The sequence below is a fragment of the Aedes aegypti genome, chromosome 3 (assembly GCF_002204515.2).
Source record: "Aedes aegypti strain LVP_AGWG chromosome 3, AaegL5.0 Primary Assembly, whole genome shotgun sequence".
Taxonomy (NCBI): Eukaryota; Metazoa; Arthropoda; class Insecta; order Diptera; family Culicidae; genus Aedes; species Aedes aegypti.
This window is the reverse complement of record NC_035109.1, coordinates 64,382,040-64,403,130: the sequence shown is the minus strand read 5'-3', so window position 1 is coordinate 64,403,130 and position 21,091 is coordinate 64,382,040. Positions and strand designations below refer to the sequence as shown.

General features: G+C 38.8%; 1 protein-coding gene across 3 annotated transcripts; it reads left to right on the top strand.

Annotated features, from left to right (window-relative positions):
- The first annotated feature begins 3,087 nt into the window (after positions 1-3,087).
- LOC5564520 (D-aminoacyl-tRNA deacylase) lies at positions 3,088-9,739 on the top strand. Of its 3 annotated transcripts, none has more exons than XM_001648811.2 (4): positions 3,088-3,182; positions 3,263-3,338; positions 8,260-8,350; positions 8,411-9,739. In XM_001648811.2, exons 2-4 carry the CDS (start codon positions 3,296-3,298, stop codon positions 8,823-8,825), a joined length of 549 nt encoding a protein of 182 aa, XP_001648861.1. In that variant the 5' UTR covers positions 3,088-3,182; positions 3,263-3,295; the 3' UTR covers positions 8,826-9,739. The 3 variants fall into 3 exon arrangements, with proteins under 3 accessions (XP_001648861.1, XP_021707223.1, XP_021707222.1); XM_021851530.1 differs by having other exon boundaries at positions 3,112-3,156; XM_021851531.1 differs by lacking the exon at positions 8,411-9,739 and having other exon boundaries at positions 8,260-8,354.
- Positions 9,740-21,091: the final 11,352 nt, after the last annotated feature.

Sequence of the window (21,091 nt, the reverse complement as noted above, 5' to 3'; positions counted from 1 at the left end):
AAACCAAATTTTATTGTTACTTTTATACTCCTTTGGAACATTTTTCCAAACTTTTCCCGTTCCATGACTCGCTACTTACAGGAGTCGATGGTCACTTCATCACAACTGTGATTTTGCAAGTTGATAATAAATTATATAGCATTGCAATAGCTATTCAGCTGGATATTGTTGAAGTTTCAGCAAGATTCTACTTCTCAATTCATAGAATCTTCTGGAGCTTCGAAATGTTTCACAACAGATGAAACACTACAACAGCATTCAAGACTATTTCAGATTAGAACATTACAACAGCATTAAGGCCACGTGCTCCCATGAAGGTCGAATCATATATTTAGGCGCTTTTGCCGTCATTAGCGTCATGCGCTTTGAAAGATTATGCATAGCTCTTCGCTAGAAAATTCCGTTGGAACGTGGCTAGCCACGTTGGGTAGGCTAGTTGTTCAAGATTTTCTAAAGTTAAACATTTGTTACTCATTGACATCACCTAAGCATGAAATGTAAAAGGTTTACGTATCATATATATAAAATCCCAGAGTTGTCTGTCTGTCAGTAACGCTTTGAAATAATTCACCGAAAAGTTTCATTGAGCGCTACAACAGCAATTTTAGAACACTACAACAGTTAATTTGATTGCTATAACATTGCAATTTCAAATGTAGAGCATTACAAAAGTTATTTGATAGAATATTCTAGAGTTTCATGGAACACATTTCCTCTTCATTCGTAGAATTTTCTTGAATTGTTCAAAGTTGTTGTTTTCATTTTCTGGATTAATATATCTATTTTTAATTTTCACTGATGCTGCAAAATCAATTTTGTGCTATCATAATCAATATATGCTTATGTTTCGAAAAAAAACATGTTGCATAGAAAAGCTTCGATTAAACGTGTTGTTCGGTGATCAAATCGTAAATTAGCCACCTTTAAGCAAAATGTAGTTCGATCGAACTTGGATTGGGTTGGGGTTAAATATGTGATTCAAAAGGGGTTTCAACAGTTCCAACTTTAAAACACGAGTTTGGCATGTGGGAAAGCAATATACACATGCACAATGGTCGGAAAAAAGTGAAGTTTGGCCAAAACTATTTTTATCGCCTTAATCGATGAAATATGTAATCTGAATATGTTATTTGGCGTTTTTGTTGTTTCAGAAGGGATTATTCACAAATTACGTAACTTTGAAAAAAATATTTTTTTTAATTTAAAATTGTTATCAAACCGGGCTGAAAGCACAAATTTTGTTTATATTTGATTGAGTTTGATCAAAATGTATATGAATAGTGGTTAAATAAATTTTAAATAAACTTCGTATGAAAAATATCGTCAAAATATATGTAAAATATTGAATTATTCAAATAGCTCTAACTTGCAAATCAGCAAATTTCTGCAAAAATTTTAAAGGTTTTTTGTAAGATCTAAGGATGCTTTTTGATGTGCAATATTCAAAATGGCGGCGACATGACGCGACAAGAGTTGTTTTTCATATTCAAAATCACCAAAATTACTAAAATGTAATATTGAATAGAATTGAAACTTAAACCAAATATTTTTTTTCATCCTCATGCTCGATAAAAGTGTTGAACCATAAGCTTTCAGATAGTGGGTAAAAAAGACAATTAACACCGTCTTCAGCCATAGGCTGCACAGACTGAACATAACTAACATTAGACAACGGACACACGGAACGACCAGTGGACCAGTGAAGAATTTTTCGTTTGACGAAAAGTTTTCTCCGACTGGGGCGGGAATCGAACCCACACTCCGTAGCACAATACGCCTAAACGACTGACGCCGCTAACCACACGGCTACGGAGCCCACTAACTTTGGGGAAATATTGCATTTCTAAATTATAAATTTTGTGCTTTATATTATTGTTACATTTTTCAATTTTTTGACTTCAGCCTGTTTGCCGTCATAAAAATCATAAAAATTTAAATTTTAGTTCAATTTCAATTAAGGATCATAATAATATAACACATGAGGTATATTTTAAAATTAAAAAAATCATAAAAATCTCAAAAAAGTTTTTGGTAGTTTTGGCCGCCCCTTTATATGGAGCCCGACCATTGTGACATGAATCAGATTATTGTTCGCCAAATCGAGTTCTTATTCTATTTACAGTGAAACTAAAAACAAACTAAAACAAAATTTCATGGTTACTATGATGGTCCCCCATAACAGCTTTCTAAAGCATTCCTGTTCTATGAGTCGATATTTTCAAGCGTCATTACAACTATGATTTTGAAAGACAACAATATATTATGGAACTCTGCAACAGCTATTCAGTAGAATATTCAAGAATGTTCTGGAATTTTCGAAATGTTTCACAGCTGAAGAAACACTACAACAGCATTACAGCTGTAATTATTCCAAAGAAGAACATTACAACAGCATTAAGGTTACATGTTCAATAGATTGTGGTCAGAGTATAAATTTAGGCGATTTTACGGTCATTAGTATCATGCATGTCAATGTCGGGTTACAGCTCAACTGGGACGGAGTGTATTTCTCAGCCTATTATTTATAGAGCACTTTCACAGTTATGAACAGAGATATTCATTAGTTCATATTGTCATTTTGCAGTTAAACATAAACATTATCAATCTTTGAAGGATTATGCATAGCTTTCTGCTTTAAAATTTTGTGCGAGCGTGGCTAGCCACGCTGGGTAAGCTAGTTTCATAATAAACTATTAAACTTCCTAAAGTTAAGTATACTGTTCCGCTCAAGAAAAGTAAAAATTACTGCCCAAGAAATGGTCAAGAAATGTCGTACAGTGAGCTCCATTTGAATTGACATTTCTTTTCAACTGCGTACTGCGATCAAAGAAAAATGCTTTTCTTGAGAATTTCTTGCAAGAAATTTCCTACGCATCGAGATAGGCGATTACTTTTCTGTTGAAGTGCATACTTCGCTTAAATATGAAAAGCAGCCCATTGTGTGACAATAAATAGGCAATAATTCTCAAGAAATCTGAATACGGCTCTGTGCACTAGTTTGCTCAATTTTCTCTCCTCTCATCTTTAGCTCTCTCTCTCTCTCTCTCTCTCTCTCGCTTCTTGCATCTAATTTCGACAGCTAGAAAAGTCACAACAAAAATAGACACCGTCCGTCAGACAGCGGGCGGAAGCCGGTCCCTTAACACTTTGCTGCTGGTTTGTGGCCTTTGTTGCCGTATTCGGTTCGAATCTCTTCCTGTTTTGTGAAACGGAGATTTATTAGAACAAGATCACTTTTATTAATTTGTTTTCCTACTTTCAGTTGGTACTCTGAAGTCTGCAGTAAAGCAGCGAAATGAAGGCCATCATTCAGCGAGTTTCAGCAGCAAAGGTCACCGGTAAGTATAACATGTCTCTTGAAGGGAAGTTCTCACAATCAGTATCATATGTCAAGATCTGCAGCAATCGATTTCTCTTCGTGGAATTTATCCTTGTAAAATAACGGGAAATTCAATCAGTTATTGCTAAGGTTTTATAAAACAATAAATATGGATAGTCAAGTCTGCTATTTTGTAGCTGCTTTATACTGTAGCTCTAAATGTGCAAATTTGAATCTGGTCACGATTTGGCGATGATCTACTCAAGAATGAATGAATGAATCTACTCAAGCAGAATATCTTCTGCAGCTGAAGTTTCCGATGTGAAAACGCCTTAAAGCTGACTCAAGAAAATATGACAAACTATTGTATACAGGCTTCCAGTATTACCGTTGAACGTTACTCTAGAATGCTTTAAGATTTTGTTGGACTTTCCAATTGTGCGTGGAAAACGCTTGTAGCTAAAATTAGCTGCATATATAATGTAATCGTTTGAATCTCGATTACTATAGTGGTTATCACGGCCGATTATATGGGTGCTGTGGTAGATCTTCATGTCACTGAGCAGGCCGTGCTCCTCGTGCTAATGATAATCACTAGAACTGTCAACGAAGAAGCTGCACATTGGCGACGAGTGAACCCAATTCGTTTGTGATAGCCCTCAAATTTGGATATCTTGGTTTACACAGCAAGGATGGAAGGAAGTGAAGAAAACAGCAGCATTCTGAAGCATTTCAAAGTATATTGCAAAAAAAGAAATCCTCCATTTAACGACACCAGATTCTAATCGGACGCTTGCACCATAGAACAAATGCGAAGGGAAGTTGCCTAAGCGGCGGATTCGATCCGTCGGGTCAGGCTGTTGAAAAATAAGCTTTCCTTAAAAGGAAGCTTAAGGAAATAAATGGCTCACCTTAGAAGGGAGCAGCCGTAGCGGCAGTTACGAACTGTCGGGTCCGGCGGAAAAGGAATCAGAATGCTCGCCTTAGAAGGGGGCAACCGGAGCGGATACGATCCGTTGAGTCCGGTCAATATTGAAATGCTCGCCTTAGAAGAGAGCAGCCGAAGCAACAGTTTCGAACTGTTGGGTCCGGTGGAAAGTCTATTAGGGCGCCTATAAGGGCGATGGATACAAACCGTAGTATTCGGCGAAAATGTAAACGCTTGCCCCACGAGCCGTTGCAAAGACATATATAATCAGAACGGTTTGGCCTAGGAAACCCATCCGTAGCAGCGGTGCAATCGATTTCTCGTATACTCTGAGATAACGCCCTAAAAGCCATTGCACTATGGTCCAGGAATCAGTTTTACGCGGAAAGATGCATTTTGAGCTTTAGAATGAAACATTAGACAAAAACGGTCTTCTACAAAGTTGTTTGTATTAGTAAGGTCCTTTGTTCGGTGTTATTGAAAATTAGGGTGGACCACTTTTTCATAGAAATTGTGTAACTAACTTTCTTATTTGTAGAAATTATATTATACATGCTTCAGCAGAGTTTTAGACCATTCAATTTCAAGCAACTTTGCCAAAAAAAGTTTTTTTGTATCTCTTAAATTGATCGATTTAGAGCTATTTTCCTACGGTGACATAGGGTGGTCCGAACAAAACTGGTTTTCTGGCTCTAGAGTTTTCAATTCAAATTTCTCATCAAAGTAGTCTATGAAACACTTTTAGAGCTCTAAAAAATGCGTAATTTGGTGAGTGAAGGAACTCGCTATCTCTTTTCGTTTGGGAGTTATTGTTGTTTTTCTCTCAAAAACACGCCTACTTTGATTGTCAATATCTCTGATTGGGGCAAATATAAAAAATATCTTTTGACGGCATTGAAAAGGCAAAATGAAATTGTATATTATATCAAAAAATTACAGATGTGTTATTTTTGTAACTCTTATAAAATGTCTTTAAAAACAAATATTTTTTATCACAAAAACTTCAATAACTTTTGAACTAAAATAGATATCATCAATATTTTTGCATGAAAATTTGCGTTTTATTAATTTCTAAAAGTCGTTCATAGACGACTTTGACGAGAAACTAATATTAAAAAAACTAGAGTTGAAAAACTTATTTTTGTTGGACCACCCTGCGATAATTAGGAAAAATTGCTCTAGATTGGACAAATTTCGAGCTACAGAAAAACTTTTTTTGGCAAAGTTGGTCAAAATTTCAAGTTCTTCCGCTTTGCCTAAGAGTATATACCAGTATTTTTGCAAATAAAAAAGTTGAATATATGATTTGTGTGATATTGTGGGCCACCCTAGTTTTAAATGACACAGTATGAAAGCTAACATTTTTAAAAACAGTTTTGTAGAAGATCATTTTTGTCTAAAATTTTATTTTCATGCTCAAAATGCAAAATTATGAAGAAATACACACCATGCAAATCTTCAAAATAGTTTTAGAGCCCTATCTTTCTTATTTCAGATTTCTCGTCAAAGCGGTCTATGAACGACTTTAAGAACTTAACAAAACGCAAATTTTCATGCAAAAATATTGATGATATCTATTTTAGTTCGAAAGTTATTGAAGTTTTTCTGCTTAAAATTCTTCGTTTTTCAGGGCATTTTATTAGAGTTACAAAAATAACACATCTGTAATTTTTTGATATGATATACAATTTCATTTTGCCTTTTTAATGTCGTCAAAAGATATTTTTTATGTTTGCCCCAATCAGAGATATTCACAATCAAAGCAGGCATGTTTTTGAGAGAAAAACAACAATAACTCCCAAACGAAAGAAGATAGCGAGTTTCTTCACTCACCAAATTACGCATTTTTTAGAGCTCTAAAAGTGTTTCATAGACTACTTTGATGAGACATTTGAATTGAAAACTCTAGAGCCAGAAAACCAGTTTTGTTCGGACCACCCTATGTCACCGTAGGAAAATAGCTCTAAATCGATCAATTTAAGAGATACAAAAAAACTTTTTTTGGCAAAGTTGCTTGAAATTGAATGGTCTACAACTTTGCTGAAGCATGTATAATATAATTTCTACAAATAAGAAAGTTAGTTACACAATTTCTATGAAAAAGTGGTCCACCCTAATTTTCAATAACACCAAACAAACGACCTTACTAATACAAACAACTTTGTAGAAGACCGTTTTTGTCTAATGTTTCATTCTAAAGCTCAAAATGCGTCTTTCCTCGTAAAACTGATTCCTGGACCACTGTGCATTGGTAACCATGTGTGTAGCTCGTTGTTTCTGAGCAAGTGAAGGGATAAACATCCAAACCAACAGCACTGGTAGGTAGATAATGATCCTTTCTTCACCATAGAGTTGTTGATTAACGTGTAAATCCATTCAAATGCTCAGAAACAATGAGCTACACACATGGTTACCAATGGCTTTTAGGGCGAGATCATAAGTTATGCGAGATTTGTGTCCAAAAACATAAACATGAAAATTTAAGAAAATGTGTTGGTTCAACAGTTTACTAAGCTACTTGAATTGCTTATCGATTAAATCAATTCTGTAGGCCACGTGATGCAAAATATATTGAACACAATTCATCAATATTGTAAACACCGTCCAACAGTAGGTGGAACGTAGTTTTAATAAATATTGTTTGTTAAATAAATTGCTTTAATCCTAACGGAATAAGCACAACTTGTGTTAAACAAAGGAAGATGTGGTAGATCTTCAGGTCACGGAGCAGGCCGTGCTCCTCGTGCTATGGATAATCAGTAGAACTGTCAACGAAGAAGCTGCACAGGTGCCCTAGTGTAGATGTAGTTGTGAACCTTAGAGGAAAACAATATGCACTCTGTCTCGATAAACACCCAGAATCCGGGTGTGTGTGAATTTTTCAAATTGGGTAATATTTCCATATGCATTTTGATGAGTCTGGAAAGCGTGTGCAAGTTTCTTCGAGGAAAACAAAAACAAACTGTGTATGACGAGCGTATGCTAGTCTACGTGTGTTCAAATGTCACTTAGCTCTATTCCAGAAATGATCAGATCAACCTTTCTAGCTGTTTAGAATATTGTTATGAAAAGTCTCTATGCTTGTATTGATAGGGGAACATTTCAACTGTATCTACGAACACTGAACATGTATAGTAAGAGTTGAGAGCTATTTCGATGTAGACATGTGTCTTTTTTCAGCTGCAAACAATATCACCTTCGATTTTTAAATTGCGAATGTAAGTTCTGGCAGAATCGAACTGTGATTTTGAGCCTGACAAGTCCTACTAAACCATACCACACCACTAAACCTTCACAACTCAATATTCTGTAGATGATCGTTGTAGATGTCAGTCCTAATGATTGAAATGTACGCTAACGAATAATTGGAATGTAGAAATCGAAGGCGGAATTGTTTTGGTTTCAAATGATCAATGGAAGCGTCCATCTTTGAAAATATCACGTCTTTATCAATTCTTCTGATGCAAAGATGCCGACAATGACCGTTGTTCTAGGCATTGCATATACAATAGTAAGCGTTGATTTGGAAGGGCATCTAATTGTTCCGGAAGAAGTGAGCTTTGCGAAAGAGGACCACGTGATTATTGAGTTGAAATCGAATTCAGATTAATTTCTTCATTCATGTGTTCTCACCGAGAAGATGTGTAAATTTTTCGCAAATTTCACTTCAATTTGTTCATTTAATCTAATTGCAAAGTATTTGTAAAGTCTAGATTTTCGATAGTTGTTATAATTTCCATTCGGCTTGTTAGGCGCAAAAACGATACATCATATTTAAAGTAAAGGGGTCATGCACAAATTACGTCACGCTCCGAGGGGGGGAGGGGGTCAAGCCAAGCGTGACAAGCCTTACAAAAATTTCGGAGGACTCATACAAAAAACGTGACAAAGGGGGGGGGGAGGTGGTCAAAAAACTTGAAATTTAGCGTGACATAATTTGTGTACCATCCCAAATTGTATCTGTTGAATTTATCTTGTGACGATTGAGAGCTGCTTTCGTTTTTTTTTTCAGTTGGTGAAGAGCTCATTAGTTCCATCGTTAAAGGCCTCTGTGTACTGATCGGAATATCGAATGAAGACAATGCCAACGATGTTGATTGGATGTAAGTTATCTTTTGTACGCAATGTTTTAATATTTTAAAAATATATTGTCACCCTACCAGGGCCAAAAAGTTACTGAGCATCCGCCTCTTCGAGGATCCCTCGGGAAAACGGTGGACCCAAAGTGTCCTAGACCAGCAGCTAGAGCTGCTCTGCGTCAGCCAGTTCACCCTGTACCATCGGATGAAGGGCAACCGGCCGGATTTCAGCAAAGCCATGCAGGGTCCGGACGCGCAGAATCTGTACAATTCGTTGCTGCAGAAGTTGGGCACGCTCTACCAGGCGGACAGAATCAAGGATGGAAAATTCGGAGCCATGATGCAGGTCCACATTCAGAACGATGGCCCCGTAACGTTGGAAATCGAATCCCCTGCGCAGAGCCAACAGGACCTGGACAAGCTGAAGCGGGCCAATGAGCATAAGGCAAAGAGTAAAAAGGGTGCTCAGGAAGTGGTGGAGAATGGAGAATGTCCGTGATAGTTAATAAATGATGTTTTCGTTGTTCAAATGGGTTTATTTTCATAAAAATAAGGAAATTGTCATCCAGTAAGATTCGACTCGAGTTAAGCTTTCGGAAATATCCTTATATTTTCCTCTTAATAAATCGTTATCTGTCGCTGTCGCGTATTTTCATTTATCGGTAGTAAATATACAATCGAAGGTTTACTGTTTTCAACAAGATCCATAAGTCTCTTTCTAACAACTAAAACTTACAACAAAACTTTGCACATTTTGCGCTGGAATTTTTGCCTACTTAAACCAATTTGACGAAATTACCTGGATTTGCCCCTAAACAGATCCCCATTTAAAAATAGATGTGAAATTAACATTGCTACCACACTGTTCTTGCTTTTGATTCTCAGTTTTTGTAAGAAAGCACAGTTTTTTTTTAGTAAGTACGATTCGGATGCCGCGCCGAAATCACATTGAAAAAAATTAAACACACTGAATTGGGAATGAACAATTCCGTTTGCTGGAGGATGCAACTAAATGTAAGAGGAAGGAGATAAATTTGTATTGTCTATGTCTATAACTGAAGCTATCCAACCTTTTCAACGAAAGCGTTCGAATTTCGCAGATATGTCTCTAAACTACTCAGCTGATGATGGTGGGTTGATTTCATGATATGGTAAAGACGTGAAAAGGTTGGAACGAGCTCCAGTGTCGAACAAGCAAAATTTGAAGATAAGTCAAGCGTAATCATGTTGGAACTGCAGTGATTTGATAAGCCTATTGTATTGCTGTTATTCGTAGTAAACCGTTTACCTGTGAATACGTAGTGCAGTGGAATAACAACATTGAGATTTGTGTTATTTTCGAGAAAATAGTGCTTGTTTTCAAAAGAGATATAAGCTCGTTTAAATCGATTTATTGTACTTGTTTTCAGTTTTTAGACCGACCATGGTTAGAAAAATAGCAACATTTATGGTTATGGTTACTACAACGAACAAAAGGAAGAGTGAATCTCTGAATTCACTTCCTTTCCAAAAAAGTGGGACTGAAAACGTGGCAAAAATGAAAAAAAATCTTTGGAATGCTTTCTTTTAATAGCAAAATTGCATCAAAATGAGCAATCAATTCTTTAGGCTTTAGGCATATTTTCCGAGCAGACACTCGAAGCAACCTCTTTGATTCAAGTGGGGAAACAACGAGTGCCGCCAATCGTGGTCAGTTGTTCCGAATTTGGAGGATATAGGCAGGAGATCTTGAGCTTCATTAGGGGAATGAATGTTCCAAATCGCAAAGAAAGAAGGCTGCCGCGTTTTGCCGGAAGCCTTTAAGGATCATGAACTTCGTTGTTTTACTTATGATGACAAAAATGAACGTTTGTCTAAAAGTTTACTGCCGAAAGCTAGAATTTTTCACCTTGTATTTAATTATAGGCGAAAGAGCTGCTGCTGTTTGTGTTTGATTCTTTTGAAATCTTAGAACTACCTTTTTTCTTTTTTGAAAACTTAGGACTAAACGAGACGAACTAAGAAACTCTTGGAAGAAGTCTTAGGGATTTTTTGAAAGAACTCCCGATAAAATTTTTGGAGGAACTCCTGCGAACGGAATCCTCAGAAATCCTTGGAGGATTTCCTAAAGGAATTTATGGGTGAACTCCTGAAGAAATTTTTGGAAAAACTCCCAGATACATTCCTAGAGAACTCCCGGAGGATTCCTGAAGAATTCTCGGAAGCATTCCTAAAGGAACACCTGGCTGGATTCCTGAGAATTCCCGATTGAACAGGCAGCGTGATTCTTTGGAGTAACTTGCGGGGAAATTCCACGAGGAACTGCGGTGGAATTCCTGAAGGAACTCCGGAAGACTTTTGGAGGGAACTCCCTTTGAAAACTAAGCACATAAAATTCCTTTGAAAACTTAGGACTAAACGACTTGGGAATTCCTGGAAGAAGTCCTAAGGAACTCATGAAGCAAATCCTGATGAAAATTTTGAAGGAACTCCCAGTATTGGAATCCTCAGAAATCCTTGGAGAATCTCCTAAAGAAATTTATGGAGAAACTCCTGAAGGAATTTTCGGAGAAACTACCGGACACATTCCTGGAGAACTCCAAGGAGATTCCTGTAGAATTCCCAGAAGCATTCCAAAGGGAACACCTGGCGGGATTCCTGGAAAAACTCCTGTTAAAACATCCAGTTGGATTCTTGGAGCAACTAGCGGGGAAATTCTTGATGGAATTCCGATGGATTTCCTGACGGAACTCCGGAGAAATTCCAGGAGTAACACTGAAGGACTTTTGTAGGGAATTCCTTAGTAACTTCCAGTAGAGCACCTAAGGAATTCCCGAAGGAGCTCTGAAGGAATACCCGGATCTTCGGAGGAATTGCTGGCAGTACTCTGAAGGAATGTATAGAGGAATTTCGAAAGAATTCCTGGAGGAACTCCTGAGAAGTTCTCAGATCAACTCTGAAGTTTTCGTCTGAGGAAATCTGGAGGAATATTCAAAGAAGCTCCTGGAGGAAACCCGGAAGAATACCTAGAGGAATTCCCGAGGAATTGTTGGAAGAACCATGAAGAAAATCTGAAGGAATTATCTGAAAAGGGAGCTTCGAAGAACTTCCTGGAGGAATGCTGAAGGGATTCCTGAAGGGCCTACAAAGAAATTCCTGGAGAATCCCTGAAAAATTCCTATAGGGACATTGGAGGAAATCCCGCTGGAGAAATTGAAGAAACTCCGTATAAATTCCTAAAGGATCCATCTAGAGAAATTCCAGGCAATTTCTTCGAAAGAGATCCTGGAGAAATACCGAAAGAATTCTTGGAAAAATTCCGAAAGAATTCCTGGAGAAACTTTGAGACAAATCTAGGAGGAGCTCTGGAGGATTTCCCGGAGATCGTCTGGAGGAATTACTGAAGGAACACCGGAGGAATTGCTGGAGAAACTTTTTTTTGAAGAAATGCCCGTAGCAGCTTTGAAGGAATTCCTGGAGGAACTCTAGAAAAATTGCTAAATGAACTCCGGAACAATTGCTGGTGGAACTGCGTAGGAATTCATGGGGGGAATCCGAAAAAAATCACGGAGGAACTTTGGAAGAATCCCTGAAAGAACTATGGAAAAAGTCCAAAAGGTACTATAAAGGAAATCCAAAGGAATTCCCAGTGGAGTTCTGGAGGAACTTCTGGGGATGCTGAGAAAAATCCAGAAGAATTTATTCTGGAGGAATTCCGGGGTAATTTCTTGAGGAACTCCAGAAAAATTTCTGCAGAAACTATGGGGGAAATCTGAAGGAATTCATGATGGAGTTCTGGAGGAATTTGCCAAGAATTGCTGAAAAGCTCCAGAGGAATTTTTGGAAGAACTCCGCTCGAATTCCCGGTAAAGGAAATTCCGAAGAATTGCTGGAAAAAATCCAGAGGAATTTCCGCAGGAAATCCCTGAAGGAAATCCCCGGAGTAATTCCTTGTGAAAACCTTAAGGGGAGTATCTAAGAGAAATTCGCGGAAGAATTCCTGGAGCAAATAGCTAGAAGAGTTTCTGGAAAGAATTCCTCGACCAAATCCTCGGAAGTATTTCTAGAGGAAATCTCCGGAGCAATTTCTGGAGTAATGCCTGGAGTAGATCCCCGGAGCAATTTCTGAAGAAAAGCCTGGAAGAATGAATGGATGAAATCCACAAAGGGACTTCTAGAGGAAATCCTCAAATGAATTCCTGGAGAACTCCCGGGGGATTCCTGGAGAATTCCCGGAAGCAACACCTTAAAGGCATACCTGGCGAGATTACTGAAGAAACTGCGGTAGAATTACTGGTTTGACAGCCAGAGTAATCCTTGGAGCTCACAAGGAAATTCCTGAAGGAATTACTGTGGAATTCCTGAAGGAGCTCCGGAGAAGTTCCAGGAGAAACTCCGGAGGATTTTTGAAGGGAATTCTCGAGAAATTTCTAGTGGAGCCCATGAGGAATTCCCGCAGGAACTCTTTAAGAATATCCAGATGAACTACAAAGGAATTCGCGGTGGAGCTCCAAAGGAATTGCCGAGGAGATCCGCTCGAAGGAATGCTTGATAGAACTCCGTAGACTATTCCGGAAGAACTACTGAGAAATTCCCAGTGGAGCTCCAGAGGAACTTCGAAGGAATGGATAGGTGAATTCCGAAAGAATAGCTGAAGGACCATGTAGAAAATATGTAGGAATTATCTGAAGGGGTAGGCTCCGAAGGTCTTACCGGAGGAACTCTGAAGGAATTTCTGGAGGACCTCCAAAGGAATTCCTTGAAATACTCCTAAAGAATTGTTGGAGGAACTGTGGAATATAGTTTAGAGAAACTCCGAAAAAAAAAATCCTATAGAAACTAGGAAGGAAATCTCGAGTGAACTCTGGGGAATTTTTGGAGGAACTTCGAAAGAACTCCTGGAAGATCCATGGAAGAATTCCAAAGGAATTTCTGGAAAAAAAATCTGAAAGAATTCCTGGAGGAATTTCTAGAGGAACTCCGAAAGAAGTCCTGGAGAAACTCGGAAGGAATTCCTGAAGAAACTCCGAAGGAATTCCAGGAAAATCTCCGAAGCAAATCCAGAAGGAAATTCTTGGAGTAACTCTGAAGGAATTCCCACAGGAACCTTAGAGAAATTCTCAGCGGAGCTTTGGAGGATTTCCTGGGAGGACGTCTGAAGGAATCGCTGGAGGAACTCTGAAAAAATCTTGGAGAAATGCCCGTGGGAACTCTGCAGGAATTCCCGGAGAAAATTTCTAGAATTTCTAGAGGAATTCTGGAAGAATTCCCAGATAAACGCTGGAGGATTTCCCGGAGGAATTTTGGAGCATTTCCCAGTGGAAATTTGAAGAAATTCTGAGATATGCTCCTGGAGGAACCAGGGAAGAATTCCTAGAGAAACTCTTTAGGAATTTCTGAAAGAATCTAGAAGAAAATATGAATATCTGAAGGGAGAGCTCCGAAGGACATCCCGGAGGAACCCTGAAAGAATTCCTGGAGGACATCCAAGGGGATTCTTGGAAAAACTCCGAAGGATTTGTTGAAGTTTTTGTTTTGTTTTGTTGAGTTTTTTGGAAGAACTCCGAATGAATTTCTGGAGGATTCCTCTGAGGACATCTGAAGGAAATCTCAGAAAAAAAACTTTGAAGTAAATACAAAGGAATTCCCGAAAGTAATGCTGAATAAAATCCAGAAGAATTCCGGAGGAATTTTTGGAGCAACTCAGGAGGAATATCTGGTGGAAATCCGGAGGAATTACCATAAAAGCACCAAAGGAACTCCCAGAGGAACTGTGAACGAATTTCTGGAGGAATTCCAGGAGAAACTTCGGACGCGTTCCTGGGGGAACTCCAGAGGCAATTCAGGAGGAATTCCTGGGTAACTGCTTGAGGAACTCCAGAGAATGTCGCGTATAAACTATGGAGGAAATCCGAAGGAATTCCCGATGGAGTTCTGGAAAAACATTTCAGGAATTACTGGATGAAATCCAGAGGAATCGCTGAAGGAGCTCCAGAGGAATTTCTGAGAAAACTCTGGAAGGCGTTTCTAGAGGAACTCCGGCGTAATTGCTTGACGAGCTCCGGAGAAATTCCAGGACAAACTAAGAAGGAAATTTCCAGAAATTACTGGATGAACTTTGAAGGAATCCTTGAAGGAACGCCAGAGTAATTTCTGGAAAACTGGAAGAATTTCCAGTGAAAATCCGGAGAAAGTTTTGAAGAATTTCTGGATGAAATCTAGAGGAATCCTCGGAGGAATTCCATGAGAAACCCTAAGAGGAGTTTTTGGGAGAAATCCTCGGAGGAATACATGGAGCAAATCGTTAGAAGAGTTTCTGGAGGAAATTCTCGAAGAAATTCCTCGACCAAATCCTTGGAAGAATTTCTGAAGGAAATCTCCGGAGCAATTTGTAGAGAAATGCCTGGAGTACATTCCCGGAGATGCTTCTGGAGGAAATCCCCGTAGCAATTCGTGGAGGAAAGCCCAAAAGAAACTTCTAGAGGAAATCCTCAGGCGAATTCCTGGACGACATCCTCGGAGAAATTGTTATTGAATATATCTGAGGAGTTCCTGTAGAAAATTACCGAAAGAGTTCTTGGGGGATATCCCCGTAGGATTTCTTGAAACCCCGGAGGAATTTCTGGAGAAAATCCCCGCGGGAATTCTTAATGGATTCCCCGGAAGAACTCCTTGAAGAGATCCTTGGAATAATTTCTCGACGAAATCCCCAGAGGAATTCCTGAACGAAATCCCCGGGGAAATTGCTATCGAAAAACTTTTTAGGAATTTCTGGAGTAAATTTCCAGAGGAGTTCTTGGGGAAAGTCCTCGGAGGACTTATTGTGAAAAATTTCCGGAGGAATTTCTGGAAAAAATCTTCTAAAGAATTTTTGGAGTAATCTCCGCATCAATTTTTGATGGAATTCCTGGAGGAAATCCCCGGAGAAGTTTTTGGAGGAATTCCTGGAGAAAAACCCGGAGGAATTACTATTAGTTCTTGGGTGATATCCCCGAAGAAATTCTTGAAATTCACGAATGAAGTCCTGGAGGAAATTCTCGGAGGAATTTCTGGAGGGAATTCCAGGCTTTTGGAAGTCCCCTGAGAAATTGTTAGTACTAATCCCCAGAGAAATTCCTGGAGCATATTCCTTTATAAATTCTCTGGAAAAATCCTTGAAGGAACTTCTGGAGATGTCTGGAGGAATTTCATAATTGAATCTCAGGAGGAACTCCTGATACAGTCACTAGATGGTATACTGGTGCTTTTCAAAATCCCTGGAAATATTCCGTGAGAAATTCCTTGAAAAAATCCGGCTGAATCCCTTGAGGATTTACGGGATTGATTCCTTAATGAATTCTGGGACGCATCCTTTGAAAATTCCGGAAGGAATCTTTTTAGCAATTCCGATGATGAAATCATTAAAATAAATTTCTTGTAAAATCCATGGAGGAATCCCTGATAACCCTCAAAAATCCTTGGGAGGCATCCATGGATTGATTCCGGAAGAAATCCCTTAAGGAATTCCGAGAGGACTCAATTGAAGAATTCCTGGAGGAATTTGTTGGAAAATCCCCAAGAGAAACCTCTCGAGGGAAATTCTGGCAGAATCTGAGAAGAATCCGTAATAAATAGCCTGATGGAATCCAGAAAAACCCTAGACGAATTCCTGAAGCAACCTTTAGAAGAACTCTTGATAGAATCTCTTACGGAACTTCTGATGGAATCTCCGATATAATCTCTAGAGGAATTTCAGGTTCAATCTCCGTACACACTTAAATTATTTTACGGATTCCTGTGAAATCTCAACAGCTGAACCAAAGACAAATTAAAGACCCCCATGTCCCTTGCAGTTGCTCAAAATTTTATGGCTCATAAGGTAATCTAGAATGCCGTTCAAAGTGTACTGCGATCTGTCAAACTTGGGTACCTTTTGCACTACCGAGGGACCAAATGCAGTACTAGAAGTGGTACCCAATCTGAGCCCGAGTGTGACGGACCTGGCTGAACAGTTCGGTAAAATAAATTAACGGAGTACGGTAAATTTTTACAGTATTCGGTAAAAAATAATTCCGACGAAGTTACGGTGTTTTATTTCACCGAACTGTTCAGCTGTTGAGGTTACTGTGAAATTCACCGTAAGAGCTTAGTGTGTAGGAGTTCGATGGAATCGCTAGAGAAACTTCTAGAAGAACTCCTGCAGGAATTCCAGGGTGAATCTCTGTAGAAACTTCTGATGGAATATCCCCTTATGATATTCCTAGAAGAAATATCGGTGGGATTCCTCGAAGAATTCCTGATATAATCACTAGAGGAAATTCAGGTGAACTCTCAGAAGGAACTCCTTGTTGAATCTCTAGAGTAACTCCAGATGGAATATTTGAAGGAATCCTAGAGATATTCTTAAAAGAACTCCTGATGGAATCATTGGACGAACTCCTTTAAAAAACTTCTGATGAAATCCCTGGAGGAATTTCTGATGAGATTCCTGATGGAACTCCTGATAGAATCCTTAGAAGAGCTCCTTATGGAATCTTTGGAGGGATTCCTAAAGATATTCTTGAAGTAGCTCCTGAGGGAATCATTGGCCTAGAGGAACTCCTGGTAGAATCCTTGGAAGAATTCAAGTTTGAATCTCTGAAGGGAATCGTGACGGAATCCCTGGAGAAACTTCTGATGGAATTGCTAGAAGTACTCCTGATGGAATTCCGTGAGGAGTTCTAGGTGCAATTTCTAAAAGAACTTCTGATGGAATCCCTGGAGAAATTCCTGATGGAATCTTTGGAGGAATTCCTAAAGATATTCTTGAAGGAACTCGAATGGAATCCCTTTAGAAATTCCTGATGAAATCCTTGGAGGAATTCCTGATACGATTCCTGATAGAATTTCTAGAGGAACTCCTTATGATATTCCTACAAGAAATATTGGTGGAATACCTCGAAGAACTTCTGATATAATCACTACAGGAAATCCAGGTGAAACCTCAGAAGGAACTCCAGATGGAATCCCTGGAGGAGCTCCTGATGAACCTGTTGAAGGAATTCCCAAAGATATTCTTAAAAGAACTCCTCATGGAATCATTGGACGAACTTCTGATGAAATCCCTAGACGAACTCCTGATGGAATTCTTTGAAGAACTCCTGATGAAATTCCCGGAGGAATTCCTCATAAGAGTTCTGATGGAACTACTGATAGAATTCCTAGAGGAAATCTTGATGAAATCTTTGGAGGAATTCTTAAAGATATCCTTGAAGTAACTCCTGAGGGAATCATTGGCGGAATTCCTGATAATATCCCTAGAGGAACTCCTGATGGAATCCCTATTGGAACTCCTGGTAGTATTCTTGGAAAAATTTCAGTTTGAATCTCTGAAGGAACTTCTGGTGGAATCTCTCGAAAAATTTCTGTTGGAATTGCTAGAGGTACTCCAGATGGAATTTCTTGAGGTGCAATCCCTGAAAGAATTCTTGATGAAATCCCTGGAGGAACTTCTGATGGAATCTTTGGAGTAATTTTTAAAGATATTCTTGAGAAAATACCTTGAAGAGCTCCTTATGGAATCCCTAAAGGAACTCCTGATGAAATACCTGGAGGAATTGCAGGTGGAGTCTCTGAAATAACTCCTGATGGAATCCAGGTGCAATCCCTGAAGGAGCTCCTGATGGAATCTGTGGAGGAATTCTGGATAGAATTCCTTAAGGAATTCTTGATCGAATCCCTAGAAGAACATCTGATGGAATCCCCAGAGAAACTTCAGATGAAATCCCGAGCGAAACTTCCGATGGAATCCCTAGAGGGACTCCTGATGGAAACCCCTAGAGATCTCCTGATGGAATCCTCCGTGGAATTCATGATTGAATCTTCAGAAATACTCCTGATGGAGTTCCTGGACGATCTCGTGTTTAATTCGCTAGTATAACTCCTGATCCCTAGATGCTCTAATGATGAAATTCCTGTTCCCGATGGAATCCTTCGGGGAATTTTTAATGGAGTTCCTGGTGGAATCTTTGGACAAATTCTTAGTTCAATGCTCACAATAACTTCTGATCGAAACTTTTTAAGTTCTCCTGATGGAATCCCTTGAAGAAATTTTCAAGGAATCCCTAGAAGAACTACTCATGGAATCTCTTGAGGAACCCCCAGTGAAATTCTAGGTGAATTCTCCGAAGCAGTTTCTAAAGTAATTCTTACAAGAATTCCTTGTTAAATCACTGTACAAAATCTTAATTAGTCAATGTTGGTCAAACCGCCTGAGCGTCTGTGGGTTGCATAACCAATCAATTACATCGAATTTCAAATGTTGAAATAATGAAGCAAATGACGAGCGACATGGACTATAAGCTAGTTTTAAGCAATTCCGTCGTTTTCTAATCCGCTGCATAGAGGTCAGTCAATACCTATAAGTTAAGCGGGTTGGAGACCTGATAAACTATGTATTTTTCTGCAATTGTAGAGCACAGTAATGAATATTTTGAAACCGTCGGTTTTTAGTTGCCGTATTGTTTCTCGATTCGCCGAATAAGAGTAATAGTGGAGCTGTGTTACAGTTATAATAGATTTGATTTTTACTAGTGTTTGTAAGTATATGTTTTATCATCGGTTCACTGTAGATGTGTTTGTAGCAGAGCATTCATCTCCCAAAGATTACCTGGTTTTGAGAACGCTATGGCTATAGGGTTAGATTAGGGTGTGCACTAAATGTCTGAAATCTATCCGAGTGTGTGGCAAAAATATCAAATCTCTTCTGTTATTGTTCTCTTACTTAGCAAGTGTTTATTAGCTGAATAGTAGATTAAGGAAATTGTTCCAAAATATCGTTTGCATCGTTCTCGTCAATAGCGTATCGAGAATATTATATAATTCGGTGTATCTGTGTGTGTTTGTGAGTATTTTCAACATTTGCGTGATTGTATTCCGTTTTCAATGTGTTATTTTTGATTAGCTTGACTAACTAATTCGGTGCATTTCCTGTCAGTGTGTTCGTGTGAGAGTGTAGTAATATAATATATAGGTGGTTTAGTTGCATCAATATTCATCCATTGTCGTGTGTGAGTGTGTTTAGCAGTGTAAATCTTTTCGTTTGTTTCGATAACAGTAAGATTTCGAACTTTCGCTTGAATACTCGCTTGCTTGGTATGTGTGTAACTTGATTTGTATTGAATTAGATTTATTTAATTTACCTACTGCTGTATTGTTTCATGTGGTTGCTTTTGAAATCCTTTCATGGTTTTTAGTTTTAGATTCTCTATAAATAGTCATGACATTAAATCTAGCTTATAAAAATAGTTGTCTAAAATAATTTTGCAAGTTCAAAAACAAGGTGCTGCACAAAATATGAATCTTCAAATAATGGCATCTTAACGACTCTGTAACCTATAGCTGGGATGACATTTATGAAAATAAAACCGATAAAACTATCTAATTGTTCTAATTTTTACAGCTGCTCGAAAACCGAATTTCACCAGGCACTCAAGTGTTAGTTTTCCACCGTTCATTATAGTAGTGGCTCGTGAAGGACGGTTTCTACAAGTCGTTTCTCTGCTTCGTTAAAACCAATATAAATATGTGGAATAAATCTTATATGGCTGCTATTGTGAAATTTAACAGTAAGGCCCAAACGCGTAGCAATCTTTTTGTCGAATATTTTTATTTTCGATTCACTTTCTGTTCGTATTTAGATCATCAAAGTAATCAATACAAAGTACATTGTTCTAGTAGCAAAAAAAATTCGTCTGCTAATCTCTTTGAATTCTGCGTTGTTTGGGCCTTCAGTAAAAGTAAAACATTCAAATGGAGGAGGAGGAATGTGATAGATGTACCGATTGCACACCCTAATAGCTATCAAATATCAACAACATCGTTTGCAATGCAAACGCATTCCTTGCCAGGGCTGGCATCTCCTCAGTGAAAACAGAAAAACACAAAGAGCGCGCACTTTGTGTTGATCATGAATTTGAGTGCAGTGCGACAGCTACACTTTCTCACTGGTTCTTCCCTCTTTGACGCCTCTTTGTGTTTCTGCTCTCGCTGCAATGCATCCTTCGACACAAAGTGTTGATGGAAAATGGTGAACACACACTCTTTGTGTGGCTCATTGAGTACCTACCGAATGCTTCTATAGGAGCTTCTATTGGAATATATGGGAGTATTGTTGGAACGGGACCGACGAGTAGGTAAAGGAAATCGATGTCTGATGTCATTTTGGAATCCAAGATGGCGACTTCCGGTTTACAGAAATCCCTTCAAACCCCTGCAATATGGGTATTTCCGGCGACTTCCGGTTTGTGAAAAGCGTTTCAAACCCATGCAATATGGGTATTTTTGGAACGGGGCCGACGAGTAGATGACGGAAATCGATGTCTGACGCCATTTTGGAATCCAAGATGGCGACTTCCGGTTTGCAAAAATCCCTTCAAACCCATGCAATATGGGTATTTTTGGAACGGGGCCGGCGAGTAGATGCCGGAAATTGATGTCCGTTGTCGTTTGGAATCCTTGCATTATGAGGCAACTATTGCGATGTGGGAGAAACAACTCAGTTTTGTTGCGCACAATTATTTGGCTTCGCCAAAACGAAATGATGGAATGTTTGAGAAGGAATAGGAAATGATTGGATCAAAAGTACTGCGCCAAGCGCGAACAATATATGTTTGTAGTTTGCTTGGACCCTGATGTGGAATGGGAATTTTGATCTATCCGTTTATATTTGCCTGATTGTGTGCTGTTGCAGCAGAATCTTCCGTCATAAACGAGAACTTAGATGTACCAAAAACAGTACGTGAAGTAGTTGATAGTATAAAGTAGAAA

Excerpts from the sequence above, each read along its gene's own strand:
- LOC5564520 (XM_001648811.2), top strand. The coding sequence starts at position 3,296 with ATGAAGGCCATCATTCAGCGAGTTTCAGCAGCAAAGGTCACCG. Across the intron at positions 3,339-8,259 it reads TTCAGCAGCAAAGGTCACCG|TTGGTGAAGAGCTCATTAGT; the intron begins GTAAGTATAACA and ends TTTTTTTTTCAG. Across the intron at positions 8,351-8,410 it reads GCCAACGATGTTGATTGGAT|GGCCAAAAAGTTACTGAGCA; the intron begins GTAAGTTATCTT and ends TCACCCTACCAG.